General features: G+C 36.6%; 1 protein-coding gene across 1 annotated transcript in view; it reads right to left on the bottom strand.

Moving 5' to 3' along the window:
• Positions 1 to 3,250: 3,250 nt before the first annotated feature.
• Positions 3,251 to 20,158, bottom strand: part of LOC105036186 (eukaryotic translation initiation factor 4E-1) — a 17,445-nt gene continuing 537 nt past the window's right edge. Inside the window, exons 2-6 of the mRNA XM_010911947.3 lie at positions 12,610 to 12,775; positions 12,396 to 12,521; positions 4,103 to 4,168; positions 3,954 to 3,998; positions 3,251 to 3,476 (exon numbers count right to left, since the gene is read on the bottom strand). Coding sequence (XP_010910249.3) covers positions 3,468 to 3,476; positions 3,954 to 3,998; positions 4,103 to 4,168; positions 12,396 to 12,521; positions 12,610 to 12,775 — 412 coding nt within the window. The 3' untranslated portion in view covers positions 3,251 to 3,467. The remainder of the gene's footprint in view (positions 3,477 to 3,953; positions 3,999 to 4,102; positions 4,169 to 12,395; positions 12,522 to 12,609; positions 12,776 to 20,158) is intronic.

The raw sequence follows: 20,158 nt of genomic DNA, 5'->3' as shown, positions 1-20,158 counted from the left end.
TAAATTTGATATTTTTGCCCTATTTCAATAGCTGCATAGAAGTAATATGAATCTTACAAGATTGAACTATGCCATCCTCACCCTCGTTCCTAAGCAAGAAGTGGCAAAATCACCCTGGACTTTCGGTTGATAAGTTTGATTCATAGCTGTATAAAACTCATTTCAAAAGTACTAGCAAACATATTACAACCTTTGCTTAAAGATCTTACTGGCGCTACACAGGCTGCCTACATTAAAGGGAGGTTCATCATGGACAATATTTTGTGTGCCAATGAGATTTTACTGAAGATCTAGGAATACTGGTGCTATATGCAAACTAGACTTCGGAAAGCTTTTGAAAAGATAGCCCACAATATCTCACCCATTTGTTGACCAAGAGGAATTTCCCATTGTCTTGGATTGCATGGATCTCCAATTTGCTCTATTCTTCTAAGATAGGGGTCAATGTAAATGGTGACATTAGTGACGGATCCTATTCAGGAGGGTGCTTAGGCAAGGTGATCCTTTATCTCCATTTCTCTTTATCTTAGCAGTGCATCCCATTAGTAGAATGCTCAATGTTGCGGCCTCGAAAAAAATTCATGAGGGTTTGGGAAACCCATGGATTGTGGGGGGTTCCAAGAAACTATAGTATGCAGATGACACTTTGGTATTTCTCAAGGCAGAAAAAGATCATTGTGATGTATTGAAAATTATACTCTATAGTTTTGAGCTTATATCAAGCTTGTCCATCAACTTCTACAAAAGCTCTATCTCCTACATTGGTCAAAAGGGTGATGAGGGACCAAATTGTGGTAAGTGGCTCAACTGCATAGAGATACCCACACCTCTGAAATACTTGGGCCTACCCCTCTGCAGTATTAAGCCTCGTTAGTCAAAGTGGCTCTCTCTCCTACAAAAACTTAAGTACCGGCTTGCTTCTTGGAAAGCCAAGTATTTATCATTTGGAGGAATGCTCACCTTAATCAACTCGGTCTTAACTTCTCTGTCTCTCTATTATATGTCACTCTTCAAGCTATTGAATTGGGTGATTAAGTGAATCAACAGATATAGGTGGTCCTCTCTTTGGATGGGTTCGACAAATTGTCACAGATTCTCGTGCAAGGTAAATTGGCAGACTGTCTGTATGCAAACGGTGGAGGGTGGCTTGGATGTCAAAGATATTTCTTCCTTCAATAACTCTTTGTTAGCAAAATGGGCTTGGAGATACCTTGCCAAGGACCAGATATTTAGAGGAAACAAATTGAGTTTGCGTACCATAGGAAGGTTAAACTTTCTAAATGTTGGAAATCTCCGAAAAGATGCTCAAACTTTTGGAAGGAAGTCGCTATGGCCCTTACAGCATTTTGGAATAAAATCTATCTGCATGTTGGAAATGGCAAAGATACATCCTTTTGGAAAAATTGCTCGTTATGTGATGCTCCACTACAAGAGATATTACCTGATCTTTATGTTCGCAGTAGAAGAAAAAATGAAATGGTTTCAAACTTCTTCGACACAAGCTCAAGGTTGTGGAAGTACTCAATCGGTTGAGATTCAGCAACAACAACTTATGCTCTCAACGGTAACTCTAAATTCAGAGCAAAATAAGTTTGTTTGGAAAGAATGTAGCAATGGAAACTTTACTCCTTATTATCGCTTCTTGACATCAAGAGGCGCGAAATGTAAGAAGCTTACAATCCCACCAAAGGTAAAGTGCTTTCTTTGGCTTTGTTGGAAAAGAGGCTTAACACTGGAGATATCATTGGAAGAAAACTTGGCAAAAACCTTGGAGGTTGTGTGCTTAGTCAAAACCCATGCAAATCGGTGGATCAACTTTTTGTTGATTGGTCTTTTTCTCCACCATCTGAAACTCAATATGTCGTTTGCTTAGAGTCCTACAGTCACAACTTATTTGAAAATTTATATCTCCAATGGAGGAAGAAAAATTTTTCCAAAATTGCACAGAAGGTTGTGTTAATGCTAGTTAGTGCCTTTAACTAGATTTGTTGGAGAGAAAAGAACTCTTAAATGTTTATCAACAAGCGCACCATCATCGATCGTGCACTTGCCGAGCAAGCTATGCATTTTTTTCTTTTTTTGATCCATCCTCTACAATTTCAAAATGATCACCGAATTCTCAAGGATCCAAAATAGACAAAGTTATCCAAATGTTTGAGTGGATAAGAAGCCTTTTAAAAAAAATTGACTTTCACTTATTTTCTTTGGTCTTCAAGATACGATGTAACTATTTTTTAGACTTTTCTACCTTCTACCATAAAAAAAAACTCCAAAAAATATCTATGTACTCTCATTTCCTAACTCTTCACACTCTTTTTCTCTATTATTCTCAAGCTCTGATTGATTTAGACATCAAAGACCTCTCGACAAAAAATCCTCAACAAGAACAAACTTCTCTTGCAAGTTTCCTCTTTAACATCTCGATCTCCGAACTACGTCCAATCCGCCACATCAACATCAAAACGGAGTCTTGCAGCAATAAGTAATATATAGAATAAAAAAAAATTCTTGTATTAAAAATATAATAGATATTTTTTATAATTTTTTAAAAAAATAAATACTCAATCAAATATATACTATTTTTTCATAATCAATAAACATACCAAAACCACTATTTCAAATATCATACTTTCAAAAATCAACTTCCTATTTAGAAAAAAAATAATTCTTCTCGTAAATCAAACAAGTTCTAAAGACCTATTTGGATAATTGAGCTCAAAATTCTATGAAATCTTGATCCAAACATCAAAAATAATGGATTATAAATAAATCAACTATTTGTTTACAAATATCTAAAATTATTTTTTAAATGAACTGATCCATATCTCATAAGAAGAAAAAATAACTACTAAGATTATTTTTTTTTCCTCTATAAAATCCGAACTAACCTACTCAAAATGGTTCTAAATACTTATAATATAGAATCTGACCTACTTATAATCTAATATTTTTTATAATTGAGCTATAAATAAGATTTTGAACCTAACCATCCATTCAGACAGGCTCTAAAAATTTTCCAAGTAGAAGCTCCAGAAAACGCTTCTTGACCAGAACTCCTAATTGAACTAACGGCATATTTGTTTAACGTAATGATGCGTCAGCCAATTGCTCAGCTTGAGAGATTCCTCCATGCGTTATTCCATCTCTTCATCCCGAAGTCATGACGTTGACACTGCAGTACAAATCCCGGCTTTGAAAAGTCATTTTAGGATTCCTTTGACATGCAACCAACATAGCATTCAAATGCATATAGAAACAAGAAAAGCTAAAAATTAGCTCTCAATTGGTTTATGTGGTGACCCTTTCACTCCAAAAGCAACATGGAACCATGAAGAGAATAGTGCAGCAATTGGAACATCCTGGTCATTTCATGGTGCTTTTATCACATGAAATAACAGTGATTAATGCTATCCATCATTTGCCAACTCCGCAAACTATTGCTGTCTGTTTCCTTTGTAAAGTTTTAATTAGTCTGCCTGCAAATGCAAAAAAGAATAGAAAGTTAACAGTAACTTTTAACCTGATCATCAAACTTCTTCAGATCCTCTATAGATAATTGAGAGCTCTTCAGGTTGATTTTCAACTAATGAACGCAACATTGTGGGCCTTATCACTGGATATAAGATCCCTGAATCCAAGAACCCCTAGTCCAAGGCGAACCATAAGTTCAGAAGGGTTTAAACATTCATGCAGATATCCAATTATAGAGACCATAACAAACCCCAGCTTCATATACCCATCTACAAAATAATACAGGATGATAAACATTTTCATGTCAAACTACCTGCATACATATGACATGCAAAATGCTCCAAGAATGAGAATTTTTCCAATGAGAGAGGCAACGCAGTTTGTAGCAAGAAAAAGAATTCAAGGAGTTACAGGATGCTAGAGTCATTGCATAATATGTTTGATCAAATATTCATACAAGTTCCATAAGATGGAGATCATACAGTGTATCGATTCTTAGCAACTTTATCAAGCTTCTTTGCATCATCCTGCAACAATTGACAGGATCACAAAAACCAATGAGTTGCACTGAACCATGTCATGCAAGCTGTAGAGTCTATGATGATTAATGATTGTAACAGTGGAAACTTACATGAAATATGTAACCAATTGTGTCATTACAATCCAAGAACTCCTTCCACTGTCTCCCAATACTTAGCTGCAAATTTAAAAATTAAGAAAATAAAAAGAAAGTTAAGAAACTTTACCTATTCACAACATGACTAAAAGGCTAAGAGAGCTAAACAAGAAAAAACAAATGCATAAAACAATAAGATGGGATCTGCAATTGAAGCATAAGTTAGATAAATGTCTAACTAAATAAGGGATGCTGAAGGAAGCAATGAACTAGAGAAACAAGTATTTCAAGAGAAGATGTCATAATCCATCTAGAATAGTGCAACAGAGATAGAGAATCTACTAACCTGGTTCACATTACATTAAATGTCGTAAGAATGAAGATTCAGTAGGAAATTTAAATGATTCGGACATGGATCAATGTAAGATGATATTATTGCTCCAACGATACCGCTATATTAAAGGTATACTAGTTTAAACAAGTAGAATACAGTAAAGTGTTTCAAAAATCTTAAATAAAATGCTAGCATGGACAGTGCATGCTGGAAAGCTAACATTACTGTAGATGCATTTCTACGCATTGCAACTGGGAATCTCAGAGCCGCCATGTAGTCCAAAACTACCAATAATGGGCTAAAACAATCACTTACAAGCCTTCCAGCAAATTTGTGGGACTCTCCTTCATGCCAAAGCAAAAACCCAACAAAGCTGGTGCCTTACCCATTTTGCCAGATAGTCTTCAACTAAACTTATCTCCTAGTGAACTAAAGACAGCACTGAGCCTTATCTTGCCACAAGTATATGCCCCAATAGAGACTCTACATTTTCAGAAACATGGTTTTACCATTTTGCGGTGTGCAATAATTTGAAAACCTAAATTTCAGTTTGAACAAGTGTAAATGATGTTGAACATGATACATGGGAATTAGATCCACAGATAATAAGTCCCAGCAGAATTTATAGATTTTAAATTCTCTCTCACCTATCATTGGTCACATCCTCTATTAGTTCAGGTTTTCTAAATTACTTCATTACTTCCATCTGTATCATCTTATGCCTTTCCTACTTAGTCTTGTCCTTCCAAACTCTTGCTGGTAACTTCCATAAGTATAGCCCCTACCTTACCCTCTTATTTCATGACCCTGTGACCCTTCAGCCAAAATACTCTATATGTACCTTACAAGGAAAACAAACCGAAACTGGATTCTGTATCGGCCGACCAATGGTATGGTTCAATACATCCCCCATATCGAACCATCAAATCGATACAACAAAGAAGACAAGGAGAGAGAGAACTAGAGTGGGGGAGAGAGAGAGAGAGGGGAGGAAGGGAGAGGGAGGGAAAGAGAGAGAGACCGGCAAAAATGCCGGTAGTGGCCATTTGAGGGCCGTGGAGACCCTCGAATAACCGAAATATGGAAGGAAAGAAAGGAAGAGAGAGAGAGAGGGAGGGAGAGAAATGGAAGGGGAAAGCCGTCAATGGCCGCCAGAGGGCCATGGAGGCCCCCGAAAGGCCAGAATCACCCCCCTCCCCCAAAACCCTAGCGGCTTCCATTAGTTTGAAATAGGGGTGATCGCCCCTATTTCGAATCAGATAAATTTTGTTTCAAACCAATGGAAGCCTAGGAGAGGGGGGTTCCGGCCTCCATGGACCTCCGGCGGCCACTACAGGCCTCCCCATGGCCTCCCCCTCCTTTCGTTTCTCTCCCTCCCTCTCTTTCTATTTTCCTCTCCCCCATGGATGGCCTCAGCTGGGCATTGCCGGCTTTTCTCTCTCCTTCCCTTTTCCCCTCTCTCTCTCTCTTTTTTTTCTCTCTTTCCTTCTCTCTCTCTCCATTTTTGCCAGTGCTCCAAATTAAAGGCCCAAACAGCACTGATAGACTGCCGGTATGATTCGGCATGCCCTGAACTATCTAGTTTAGGATGGTTCGGTGAACCTTAGTACCTCACACCAATCCTCTTCCAATTCTCTGTAACCCAAACAAATCAGTTGACCACTTTATACTCAAATGGTGAACCAGCCAACTTTATTATCTTGAGTTTGGTTGTCAAAAAAGGGAGCATGCAGTCAAACGCATAATTGCACAATGCAATTAAACTAATGGTTCCAGCCTCAATCAGTAGTAGGAATATGAATAGAAGTATTGGGGCATCAAGACTATCTACCAGTCCAAATTATTTTAAGTATCGTGTATTTGTTTAGTCATTTATTACAACCTTAGTCATTATGTTAATGGATCCTTAAGTAGCTTAGCGTTTAAGATCTCCATTGATTAAGTCAATATTTAACTTACCTAGCCATCATATTTATGGACCTACAAGTTACTTAGTCTCCAAGTTACTGATTTTGAATTTATTTGGTTACCTGGTCATAAAGAGATCTGTTTATGAGCAACTAGGTGAAGCTGACCCCACACTGAGATGCAAATAAAATTAAAATGTGCAGAAATTAATTTCAGAACAGATTTTTTTTTTTTTTTTTGAATCACAGACAAAACAATGTGAAGAGGGTAAAAGTAGGTGAAAAGCGATGCAATAAAAGGAATAGAGGATAAGATGTATAGAAAAAATAGACAATAGCAGAGAGAAAAATCTCCATAGAAGGTGTTACTTCATTCAATAAAATCCATAATCATATATAATTCATCATCTCCATAGATCCATATTTGTAGACATTCAAACATCTTAAAACAAAGTTTCCTTATCACAAAGGGCCTACCAACTTACCTATAATGGGCCTAGTTGTCTTACATTACTCAAAATAGTACTCCTAATCAACCAAACACTCTATTGTATTGTTCCTATTCACTTTCCTAAAAATACTTACCCCATAATTCCTTATGATCCCACATAAAAGACCATCAAAAAATCTATCTAAATCACAACCTTAATGAGTTTGAAGCTTTTCTAACATGACTTATATCCAAAATAGGAACTTTATATTATAATCTGACTCAGGTTAGGGCTCAAAATTTCCCTGGAAAAATAACACTAAAAATCAATATAAATTATAAGAAAATAAGAATTACATTACCTTACCCCCTAAAGGCTTAATAAGACGTACAATACTGAATAAAACTAGCAAACAGGTGAAAATAAAACTCAATGAAACAACTAAACTAAGCCTGATTTTGACCTAAACCCTTTCATTAATGAAACTGCCTGGTGCCTAAGCACAGCAGGTGCCTAGAATTCAAAACAGTTCATCAATATATAAAAAAACCAAAGAAATTACAAATTAAGGGGGCTTAAGCTTTCTACACTTTACATACAGACCATTCTAAGACCTGGTCCACCAAGAACACAGCAACAACTGCTGCTACCATCCAACCCTCCCACCAACAACAGTGGCCTTGATTACTAGGGCACTGTGGTCGCCACACCAGCAATAGGGCAAAAAGTCATAGTCAAGTCACCATAACTTCCTAGCTCCACAAAAGCAGCACCAATATTGGGGATCAATCTGACAAAAAGGGGTTTAGATGGACAAAGAAAAGGAATTGAGGAAAGAAACTTACATCAATCACCTGGCCTAACCTCCACCATCAAGCATCATCCTTGACTGACAAGCAACACCCCAAGCCATCAAGTGCCACCTCCAAATCACCTCCTCACTCTACTTCTCCATTAGGTCTTAGCCAAGAGGGATGTAGGGCTAGGGAAAGACAAAAGTTTAATCTTTAAATAAATAGATCAGACACTAGATTAATCTTAGCAAGATCTGTTGGATTTGAACTCGACACAAAAGCAGTTCCCAGAAGCCTGCATCATGCACATTCTCAGGTCTGCATCATACCACAGTGAGGAGCTTAGGGGCCTTGACCTAAGGTGGTGACCTAGGTTAGTATTCAACCCATGTTTTAGAACAATCTTTATGATATTAATTTAGGATAAGCTATAATACATGCCATACCATAGGAAAGCTAAAAGACTATGATCAAGTTGTATCGAGCTTTACATGAATTTTCAGTTGCGAAAGTGTTATATTTGGCTAAAGTTGACCTCCTGCCTCTCTCTCACTCTTCTAGCCTCCTCTCTCTAGGGTCTTCTTTCCTATCTCTTTTCTCCTAATTTTTCTTTATTTCCTCTCTTCTATCTTGATATTATCTTCTCTCTATTTTGCAGAAAATTAGAGGGCAAGTCTTGGTGCAATGGTAAGATTGTTCCATTATAACCTAAGTATCATGGGTTCAAATCATGGAAACAAACTCTCTACACATAAGGGTAAGGCTGCATAAATCTGATGCTTCCCAGACTTTGCAATAGCAAGAGCCTCTGCACTGGGACATCCTTTTTTTTATTTTGCAGAAAATAATTTTTCTGCCAAAAATTTGATTTTGGATCAATAATGAACTTTTGCTATATCTTAAAATTTGTAAGAAATTTTGCCCAACGCCAGGATCCTATTCTCTAAATGTTAGGGCAAACCTAGGAAACTTCCATTTCTCCTATATCCGCAGAATCATTCTATTCCAGCTTGTGTTCTAGGTTTGGACAAAGAACATCAAGTGTGCAAACTCTAATTTAATAGCCCATCAAGTATGCCGATCCATAAGCAAGCCACCGCATGTACTGTTTGGTGATGGGGGGAATATGAACAAGTACTCAATCAAATCCATTAAAAACTACAGGTTCCGTAAGGAACCAAGGTATCTTGGAGCCTAGGCATAACGCATAAATCAAGGCACATAACATAGGAAGTGAAAAGCAAGAGACATATATTTAGATATATGTATATGTGTATCAGCGTGTTTGTATGCATGCGTATACATGTGCTGGGGCACATGTGTGAATATATATTTGAATGTGTATGTAAGTAGGAACGTGCACGTCTGAATATATTGCCGACCATTTCAAAAGTAAACTAGATATTAGAAGTAATCGAGGCACTTTTCACTTAAACTGATACGTGGCTAGGATTTGTTAAGCTGGCTGCTGGTGGACTCCATGAAGTGGCAGACTCCTCTATTTTCCTATGTATACTCACAAACACATGGAGACATTAGTTGGCATGCACCAACTGAAGAGTTCCATTTTTGTTTTTTTTCAGACTTCTAATGGTAGAAGGAATCATAGTTTTTGGTCAAATAACTCTTCGGTCCCATCTCTTTGGCTTTGTCTAAGAAAATATTGCTCTGTGGACCCTTTTGAAATGAGAGTCTTAAATATGATCAGTTATCAACTTAAAGTCCTTTGGTTTCCATAGCATATAAAACTGTGAGGTGCTGCTTTCTTTCTGCGCCTTCTTTTATAAAAAGAAACCAACCCTCTTTTCTTTCTTTTTTTCCTTTGTTCCAACTTCCCCTTGTTCTTTTTTCTTATTGTTTATTTTGGCTGCCATAAATACCATTTTAGAGAAGTGCTCCCCACATCACAAATTCCCAACAACCCTCAGGGCTAGGGGATGGTTCATACATCCCAACTCAAATATCAGGGCCAACACATAATGTTATGTTTTAGACCCATAAATTCTAAATGCATAAATTCTAAAGGGCAACAAAGAGAGCATGAATGCAAAAGAAGTGAAATAGGAGACAAAAGAGGAGATGATCACATTTTCCAAAGAAGTTCATGCCAAACTATAGTATAGATAGCTAAACTAGGAGCTCTAGAACATTTTAGCACCATAAAGATTCATGGAACCAAGAAAGTTACAACACAATATCCACCCAATAAGATAATATACAAGATTTACCCAAGTCTACAGATTTAATTGCCCCACAAAATACTAGAGTTTGAAAAGATTGTAACACCAAATGAGATGTGGTTAGATATTATTTATGTTGCTATAAGGAAACATCATGATGAGCAAAGCTTAGAACTCAACGAAATTTATTGTAACTCAGGAAAACTTGCAATTCATTTAAGCATAGTTTTGCTTGGCAAATTATGCATCACTTGTGATATAAGCATTATTTCAAAAAACAGGCTAGGTACCCACCTAGGCACCTGCCCAAGGAGGGAAAGGCCAATAAATGCCCCACCTAGGCTAGGTAGCCCATATAGGCAAGCCCGCCTCGGGTGGACACTTGCGCAAGCACTTCCACCTTTGTGAAAAGGGCATGTTGGACACTGCAAAATGCGGATCAGACTCTATTTGGTTTGGATACCCCTTGACCAAGTAACCAACCTGTCAACTTGCAAAACACTTCACCCTCCTCCCCCCTTGAATCCCATATGATGTGTCTTAATCCTCAAAAAAGGTGCTTGAAAGCAAAAAGGGAGAACAAGGGCAATGAAGTTGGGTGGTTTTGATAGTAAGAGGGCAACTGCCCCACTAATCTATGATGCCAATGGTGACAATTTAGGTAAGTCAACTTTAATATCTCTCTCTCTCTCTCTCTCTCTCTCTCTCTCTCTCTCTCTATCTATCTATCTATCTATCTCAGTGACGGGTATGGGGCTACTAATGTGGGATTTGCTTGCATCAAACAAGTAACACGCAAAGAAGAAATGAGGCTCCTTGTACTCACTCCATCAGGCCCAACACCTCACTCCACATCAGATGAAAGAAAACTCAAAGAAAGGCTTATTACATCCATCAACATTGCAACATCATCATTAACTTATAATCCTATGGGCAGCAGCCACCATTTATAAAAGATCTAAAAGTGGCCCGCTAACCAAAACATAGCTCCACTTAAACCTAATTATTAATTAGCCATTACATCATCCCTAAGTAACTTGTTGACCAAGTAAACATGACTTGTTCACCAAGTAAACATGAAATAAAATAATCATTACTTTTGCCCAAGGGAGTTAGCGGCAGAGCCATACAATAGAAAAATAAAAAGAAAATGCTAAAAATTACATGGACTGAACAAATTACTCAAACTCTTAAGAATTACATAATTAAATTAGACTTGACTGCTACAACTAGAGCACTGAATAAATGCTCAGTGCTCGTGATCCAAACATCGTTCATAAGCTTGACCATGATCACTGTATCATAATGACAGAGGAATCCTAAAGTTTCAGTATTTGTATACTGTTTTATGAAGAAGCCATGCACCAACACTTCATCAAGATAGCAAAAGTAAATTATTTTTAACAGCTTTCAATTTGAAGGTCCTAGTATGCAATGCAATCTACTACCTTTATGATATTATCTGAATATAATGCTTTATAGCAGTGAACCTGAGATCGTATTTAAATTACTCGATGGTTTTAGAAATCCGCAGCAAGAATTATATTCAAAAAAGTATCTATGAGATGGTGTTTGTCCACAAACCAACAGCCACCTTTGAGAATTAAGAAGCCTGTCCAAGTCCAATTAATGGTGCAGTATAAAGATCTCCCCCAATCAGCAACTCAGAGAAACTATTGACAACGTAGGGATGATGAACAAAGCCTCTTCAAGAATTAAGAAGGCTCTCCAAGTCCAATTAATGATGCAGTATAAAGATCTCCCCCAATAATCAACCTAGAGAAACTATTGAAAATATAAGGATGATGAGAAAAGCCCGTCATGCAAATAGCATGCATTGGTTTTTCACAACAAACTCATGATTTATTTTCTAAAGTAATCTAAATCCAATCTCTGCTTCGCTTCTAAAGCATCATTCTTTTATCATAAAACCATTGATTGCATCCCATGCTCGGAACTTAATTTGAAAAGGGGTGAAATATAATTTAACTTTTGTTTTTGCTATCTTCATTATGCATTTTTGCACTACATCACTTTAAGGCAGCTCAAATAATACACCCCTTTAGGTTGTCATATGTCAATTTGTTATCAGATTGTAGTCTACCCTAGCAAGTTAACTTGTTCTAAACAACCTTATAAGCACAATGAGATGTTACATCAATTTCTTGCTAGGTTAGATACATTATTAATTGATGACATGCAGAACCTTAGACAACACATGCATGCCCTACAAACTACCCAAGTCCCCTTCTGCACAACAAGATGTTACAAGTCAAATGCAGAACATTTTTATCCTGAATCAAGCATTTCCATAAATATATATTATTTGGCACAATCTGCACATCCATCCAGCATGTGTCTGTACGAGGGGCAGCTAGAGGTTATCTATATATTTGTGATAAAGTGATAGGACAAAAGGTTGAGAAAGAAACATCTTCAAGAAACATCTTCTTTGAAGTTCTCAATGGTTCCAAGCTGAAACGGATTATAAAATTACATATTACAGACTTTTGCCTACCACATGCATCATCATAAAGCAATTCTTCATAGCATGGCAATTTAAAGAAATAATATCAATGACTTACAAAAGGGATAAGCTTGTAGAAAGCAATAAAAATTCAATTGTTTCAGAATCAAATACAAGAACAGTACTACCATATACCTGAGCAGTTTCATTGGCAGCATTTTTTGTCCATAAAGCTACTTTTTCCTGCTTCCCACGGACGCTAACAACTGCTCCGCAAATTTCATCACCATAGTCAAATTGCTCACCAATCATTGCCAATAACTAGTACGAACAGTCACGGAAAATGTGCAAAGAATAATTAGCAAACAATTATCAAATGCCAAACAATATTAGAGGGCAAGATGCATACAGTATGTAACCACAATGTATCTGATTTTCCTCTAGCACAGCTAATGGTCCATTTTCCTCCATTGGCACAAATTGGATCTTCCCATTTAGGCTCAATTTTGTATTTAAAACAATGAAAATCTGCTCCCACTGGCAGCTTGCTTGGATGACGAATGTTATTGTAGAGGCTGGAAAACAGTCAAAAATATTTGTTACAGATTACGCCCAATTAATATAAGATTAGCTTTCTTCTTTTTTTTTTTTGTCTTTTCTTTTTCCTTTTTTTGGGGGGGGGAGGGGGGGGTGTTAAGACAGGTACAACATAAGCAACATATATAGAACTAGCAGTGCAAGAATTATAGCCAAAAAAAAAAAAAAGATTGTTCAGATAACCAAAACAACTTCTAAATTATGCAAAAAGAAAACAAAAATATGCAACTTACAGCAATATGACCTCTAAGGAGACATATACAGTCCCTAGAAAGTACTTTAGTAAGGTTAGAATTACAGCAGTAAAAGTGACAGTCCTAAAGGATAAAATGGACCTACACCCCATGTAAGGTGAAATATAATGAAAGACAAGATTTCGGTTTTAACTGACAATTTTGTTTGAATTGACACAGCTGACAAAATAATTATTAATGATATCAGCAGTTCACTCCTTTTTTAAAAGATATGCAACCTGCATCCTTAACTTGTAACACCAATATAAGGCCAATGTATTCACAATGATATCTCTCCTATCCTAGAGGATAAGAGATGCTCACGAATAACTTAACAGCCAATAATCAATAAGATAAGACCATCCAAAGATCAACCAAACGTGCAGTCTCAAGTGATAAACTTTGTGTTACACACCCAACTGACTTTATATTTTCATAGTATGTGCTCCCGATTGATATAGATACATTTAGCCTTTCATTTCTCCAAAACCAACTTGGGTAGCATTAAGCATACTTTAGTATTGGATCCCAGCTAGGATACCCCTTAAATTATTTTTAGCAAGTTCTTGATTATTGCAATTGACATTGGGAAAAATGAAGTCTACTTTAGAACTCAAATCAAACTCCCCGGAGGACAACTTAAATGTAGAAATTTTATGGAAGTGTTGAATTTGCTGAAAGAGCAAATTTGAACTAAGTTCACAGGTTTATACCCGCTACGCTAGTAACAGATATCAATTTTAAATAGTCTGGTTCAGTGGTTAAGATTTGTGTGATTCCCCGAAACATCAACAAAATCAGTTGTAAACTGCTCCAGGCCATTCAGGATAGAATACTAAATGAAGCCTGTATAGATTTTACATTCTCTGATTGATAAGAAACATGTAATTATTGTTCAAGGCCATTCAGGTTAAAATACTAAACAAAGTCTGTATAGATTTTTCATCCTTTGATTGAAAACACACATGAATTTAGTCCTGCTGCTGAATCAAATAACCATCTATTTTTCTGATGTTCTTGTTCAGTGTATGTCTTGTATTGCAGATTTAAACTGAGGTTAAAGACATGGTGTACTTTATATAATTTGAGCTGCCACATGAGACCCATAAATACAGAACTGATATAGACATGCATAAGTCCAAAGGTAGACCAATAAAAGTTTTAGGGTCTTGGTCTTTGACAAGTAAATATGCACCTAACTAAACAGATCAACAAAAATGATGTAGTATGGATCTAAACTTGGTGAACCCAAGGCATCCCAGACACAACTGTTTACCTAATGTATACAACAGTGGTACTATGTATTAATAGTTTGGATATATGGCTTTTGTTTTCACAGGGAGTAACTAATCAGGTTGTTCTCCATGTACAATGACCTCAATTGCCCCAAAAAAGTAATTATAGAATGGGTGAGTTTGACATTTTCTACTTGTGAGATTTTATGAATAATATCAAACATATCACGGTACATTGGTTTGCCCAAACAATTAACCACAACTCCAGCCCATTGACCACCATATTCGTCTCCTTCATATTCTCTTCTCTCTCCTCCCTTTTATGCCCAAGCATGTGCCAGCTTCTCTCTGTCTGCTTTCTTTCCTCCCTTCATTCTTCAGAAAAACCTTTTATTCTTCCAACCAACAACCCATTCGCCACAATCATCCCTAATCACTTCTAGCCTAGTTTTCTTAATAGTTCAACCTCATACAGTTCATGTTCAAAATTTCAGTCCACAATTATATCTCACAAGCTGCATCAGTCATTCTTCTATTTGATTTGCCATCTAGATCTAGCTATATGATGATGATCATGTCACCTGTTGAAAGAGGGGTATATTATAAGGCACTGATGATGAAGAGAATCTCACTTACCTGAGAGTTCTCTTTTTCTTTTTTTCTTTTTTTTTTTTAAGAAATATGAGGGGAAAGAAAACATCTGAATTCCAACTTCCCATGCAATAATGGAGGGAATGGTGGGGGTGCTAATCAAAGTTTCTAGCTCCTATCAGCCAACGAAACATGCACAAGCAGCACCCAGCAAAATTAGAGTCCAATTACTACTCAACATGGAGATATGGTCATTTACAAAAAGAATCTCGAAATTCCATTTACAAAAAGAAACTTAAAATTCTGTCTCAGCTAAATACAGAAATTTCATCTGTCCAAATCATCCAAATCTAAAAAGTTTGAGAGCATCATCATCTTCCTAGCAGAAGTCAAGCAGTTCTCACATTCTATATCTTAATAAAAATTGCTAGCATTGCCCCTGCCCCGATGATTGTAGACAGGCAACAACTGATTTTCTCTTATGCTTCTACAAATATCATTCAACTTTGCAAATTACTGCATTGCAATCATACTAAAAGCACAATAATTAGCTATCAACAACTCCACCATAATACTATTTACAGTAACAGTTCCAAAGAGTACATATTATTGGATACGGACATCAAAAAGGAAAAGATCAATGCCATGATTTTCATTAGTGATGACTGAAAGCTGCTAGCAATTAATGTTCCAAACAATGACTAGCAAGCAGAGCGAATAAGGAAGCAGATACGGCTCAATCAAAGAGGAATGATCTATCCATAAGGCATCCTTAAGAGGTATTATGTAGACCCATGTTAGCTCTTGGAGAATTGAATGACCAGCACACTGCGACTATCATAAACAGAAGTTTCAGAAGAGCTGGCCATGAAGAAAGTCAGAGAAAGACAGGCAATGATGAACAATAGAAGAAGGAAGGAAGGCATAAGGAAGAACAAAGGATAAAGAAGTGATGAAGAATGGGAAATGGGGGAGATAGTGAGTGGTAGGAGGTGACGCATGATGGGAGGATGATAATCTGGTAGTGGGGCTATAGACGATCCAATGTGGGGGGTAACGGATGGTCAGGGGGGAGGAATAGTTGGTGGGAGAAGGGCAGGTGGTATGCACAGGCAGAGGAAGCAGTGGATCTTGACCTAAATGAGATGGAAAGAACCTATGGTGAGACAAGGAGGAAGAAGAGCTTAAAGGGGAGGAAAAAGAGGAAAGGGTTTGTCACCAAAGGAAGCAGCCGATTTCCCACCAAATGAAGTAAAGATATCATGAGATATTGACTATTGGAAAGACCAAAGTTGACCAAAGTTGTCCTTAGCCATTTAAGTTTAGGAGGGCATTTCTTGTCAAATTTCCACAGGAAACAACTAGGCTTATGATTCCCTGGGGAAAAAAATGCCAAGCCTTAACATTTTGTATACCCCTCTCACCTTCACATTTCCCATTCTGCAGTAAAAGAGAGATTGTTAGTTCCTTCTTTCTTTCTTCTTGAACCCAACAAGCCTCTTCCAATTAGTTTCTTATCCCATCTCGTTATAATAGGAAGATATTTGAGGTATTCAAGATGATCTTGGACCGTTCATTTCTTCTCCTTCTCTGGAATGCAGATTCTTGAAACTTTTGTTCTGTTTCACTATTAATAGATCTCTAGTTTCATTTTATATCATACAGCTTAACTAGCCTATTTATGTTAGAGTTGACAAATTACCACACTTCTCTAACCACCACTCCTTTTGGAAGAGGTCCTAGGTTCAGAGGAAGGTTGTTTCCAAAAAGTATCTGGAATAGGTAATTCAACTGAACGTGTTTGCCTTTGTCCCCCTCCCCCACCGCAAAAGAAAGAGGAAAAAAGAAATGAAATGGAAAAATGGTAGCATATCTTAATAGAGCTCATGGGGATCCTTGCTCTACCCCATTTTGTTCAACTCATGGAAGGCCTTCATGACATAGGTTAAAGCATAAAGAAAATAGCACCCTTTCCTCATACCTCTGAACTTTTCTTAACATGACCATAAATAAGATGTTAACAGACACTAAAGCTAGCTAATTCTTGATATAATCCTCCTAATCTGTCCACCAATCAACAAATCTCTTTTTCTTTTTTTTTCTTTTTTTTTTTTCTTTTTGTGGGAAGGGGGGGCATGGGGGATGGAGTTGATCTCCTAAATTAAACATGGTGTTTCACTAAGTCTACTCTTTATTATCATAGTAGAAATCATTATACACTCTTATAGTCTATACATACCAGTCTATACATACCAGCGATCACAATTTTACTAAAACCTCCATAAACCATGATAAGGAATTATCAAAATTATGTTGCTTCCTTCCCCCAACTCGACAACCACCTTCAACCTTTTCTTCTTTACACCTTGGTTGAGAGTTTGGGGAAGAAAAGAATGAAAAGAAAATATTAGCAAGGAGAAAAAAGAAAAGAAATGACAGGAAGTGTATTTCTTTTCTCTTGGTTCGGAGTTTAAAGAAAGAAAAGAAAATTCCCTTCTTAGTTGGAAGCAAAGAAGAAAGGAAAAGAAAGAAAATGTTACAACCTTCTTTCCAAGAAACCCCTCCATCTCCCTCAAATGCTCTCTTTCCCCACAGATCTTTGAAAGAAGAAGCAGGAAAAAAAAAAAAAACAATCTAAGTGGAAAAAGGTCTCAACTTTTGATTTTTTTCCGTCTTTCTTTTGTTTTCTTTGATTTTTTCTATGTTTTCCACTGATTTTTCCTCTATTTTCCATCCTCCAAAACCAAGAAACCCCTCCATCTCCCTCAAGTGCTCTCCTTCCCCACAAATCTCCAAAAAAGAGAAGTCAAAATTAAAAAATTAAAAAAAAAAATCTAAGTGGGAAAAGGTCTTACCTTTTAATTTTTTCTGTCTTTCCTCTTGTTTTTGTTGATTTTTTCCATGAAAAGTGTTTCCACCATTTTTCCCATCCACAGGAGTCTCAATCGAGTGGGAGGCTTCAAGCGCTTCCTTTTTTTTCCGTCTGCAAGAGTCTTAATCAAATGGGAGGCTTGAAAAAAGCTGTAGGATTGAAATGTAATATAATTTTATTCTTCATTATTAGAAGGATAAGATGAAAATTATAAAAAATTCATTAAACTCCCAATTTCTTTCTTTCCAAATCCACTTGTTTTGAAGGAGAAAAAAATTACAGGATTGAGGGGGTTTGTATTCCCTCTGTTTCTCTCCTTTTATTTCCTTCTTCTTTTGTGAAAAATCTTCCAACCAAGAAAAAGCATTAACTTTCCCTCCTACTCTTTTCTTTTCTCTCTTATTCTTCTCTCCCAACCAAGGCGTTAAACTCCCTCCCCAACTTATCTTCCCCATGTCAGCAAGCATCACAAAAGCCCCTTATCAAGTTTGGGCCCCTAAAGGTTACTCTTCAAACAAAAGCAGCAAGTTAAACTCAATTGCTTCTCTACCAAAAGTGTCTTGTATATGTTGCCACTAAATCCAGCTTCTCCAATGTAAATAGTTTTGGACCTCTGAGTCACCATCTTATAAAAGAAACTAGTACCTTATCCACATGTTGAGCTACATTATTTCGCCTTTTATCTATGAGCTACCTTTTAAGCCAATAGTTGTTTTCGCTTGTCTACCTTTCCTAAAGTTCAAACAACCTAGTCTTTCAGTTGATCTTGTAAATTTCAACTAACACATAGTTTAAACATTAAAATCGCCATACGATTTACCTCTTCTGATGGCTTTTATATCCTAACCATACAAGTTCCAACAACTTTTCATAGTTCCAAGACCTAGCTTGCAAGTTTTCATCAATGAGTCTAAGATGATAGAAATATTGTCAAATACACCAGCTTAGGTGATAGTCTGATGTAGGAAAGAAGGAAGTGTGATCCTAAATCCATGAAAACAAGCAATATAGATCCACGTTATCAACGTGCTATTTCAATTATAGAGGAAAGGTAAATCCATTAGAATTATTTATTAAAGATAACTCAAGGATGGTGTTAAAATCATTTAATGCATCAGAATTTTTTTACTTCATCCTGTGTTTACCAACCCTCACAAAGAGACACCATTAGACCAGTGGTATAAGGGTAAAACAATTGTAAATTTACATGACAACCACAGATATAGTATACCCCCACACTTATAATCCCAAAACATTCTACAAAAGTTGTTTAATAGATCAACCAAGCCTCCAGATCCAATTCAATCCCTTTATCTGCTAGTTCAATCAGCAATTTTATAACATTCAACGCTTTAGCACTGTCGTCCTCCTACTTAGTTGTAACAAAATTCAACAAAAAACCACTTTTTACAATTTTCTACATGAAATCAATTCACAAGCATTTTCAGTTGGACTTAACCCCTAAATTCAGTATGTTTCTTACATTTTTCTTTTTTTTAATGTTTCTCCTTGATATTATTACTAATTCACCAATATACACCAGTTTCAACTGGTATCTTCATAGATATGAAAATGGTTTTAGTAGGTTTAATTTGTTGTTAACAAATGGAGGACTTCTTCCTAGTAAAAGAGAAGTTCATTGGGTATCAAAAATAAATACTCATCCAGGGTAACATATAAAGGCATTCCAATTATACTTAGAACCCCTAGTTATATTTAAGAAGGTCATTTAGGTCCTAAGGGACATCTATTACAGTAATTTTATGGAATAGATCAGAAGGAGGAAATGCAAATGAAATATAGAGTATTATGTCATGATCCCTATGCAAGTCAATCATCTAGAATATCATGTTATGATCCCCATGCAAGTCAATGATCTGGACCACTCTATAGATCATCAACAATCTGACATGATCCTTTGCTTGAAACAAGCAAGAATAAATATTAACATCGTTTCATTAACATAATTTGCAATTAAATACAAAAAGTAATTTCCAATTAAACACAAAAACTGTATCTCATCTTTTACCTATTTCAAATCCTTAAGCCCATGTCAACACTTATAAAGCCAAAACTGACAGATTCCACCTGTCAACTCCTAGCAATGATTATACGTGTACAACACAAAACTAAGAATCGAGAAGTAAAGGTGATTATCCATTCAACAGCGGAACATCAGTGCCACAGTTTCTTTTGTAAAATAAATGGACCTCAAGGCCCTATATTTTATGGAGGATATGAAGTAATGATTAGACAAAGGGATGGTTTCGAGCAAAAATGAAATCGGGCCACTCGGCAAATTGAACTCCACTCAGCTCCCGAGAAAAGCCACATGCAACCTGGCCCTTCAACATAGAACCACGATAGCAGATTTCCGATCTGAATGTGGGACTTCATTTCTTTGAGCAATCTCAAAGGCTCTTCTAAGAA

Source organism: Elaeis guineensis, chromosome 9 (genome assembly GCF_000442705.2).
Source record: "Elaeis guineensis isolate ETL-2024a chromosome 9, EG11, whole genome shotgun sequence".
Lineage (NCBI taxonomy): Eukaryota > Viridiplantae > Streptophyta > Magnoliopsida > Arecales > Arecaceae > Elaeis > Elaeis guineensis.
This window is presented reverse-complemented; position numbering and strand designations above follow the sequence as displayed.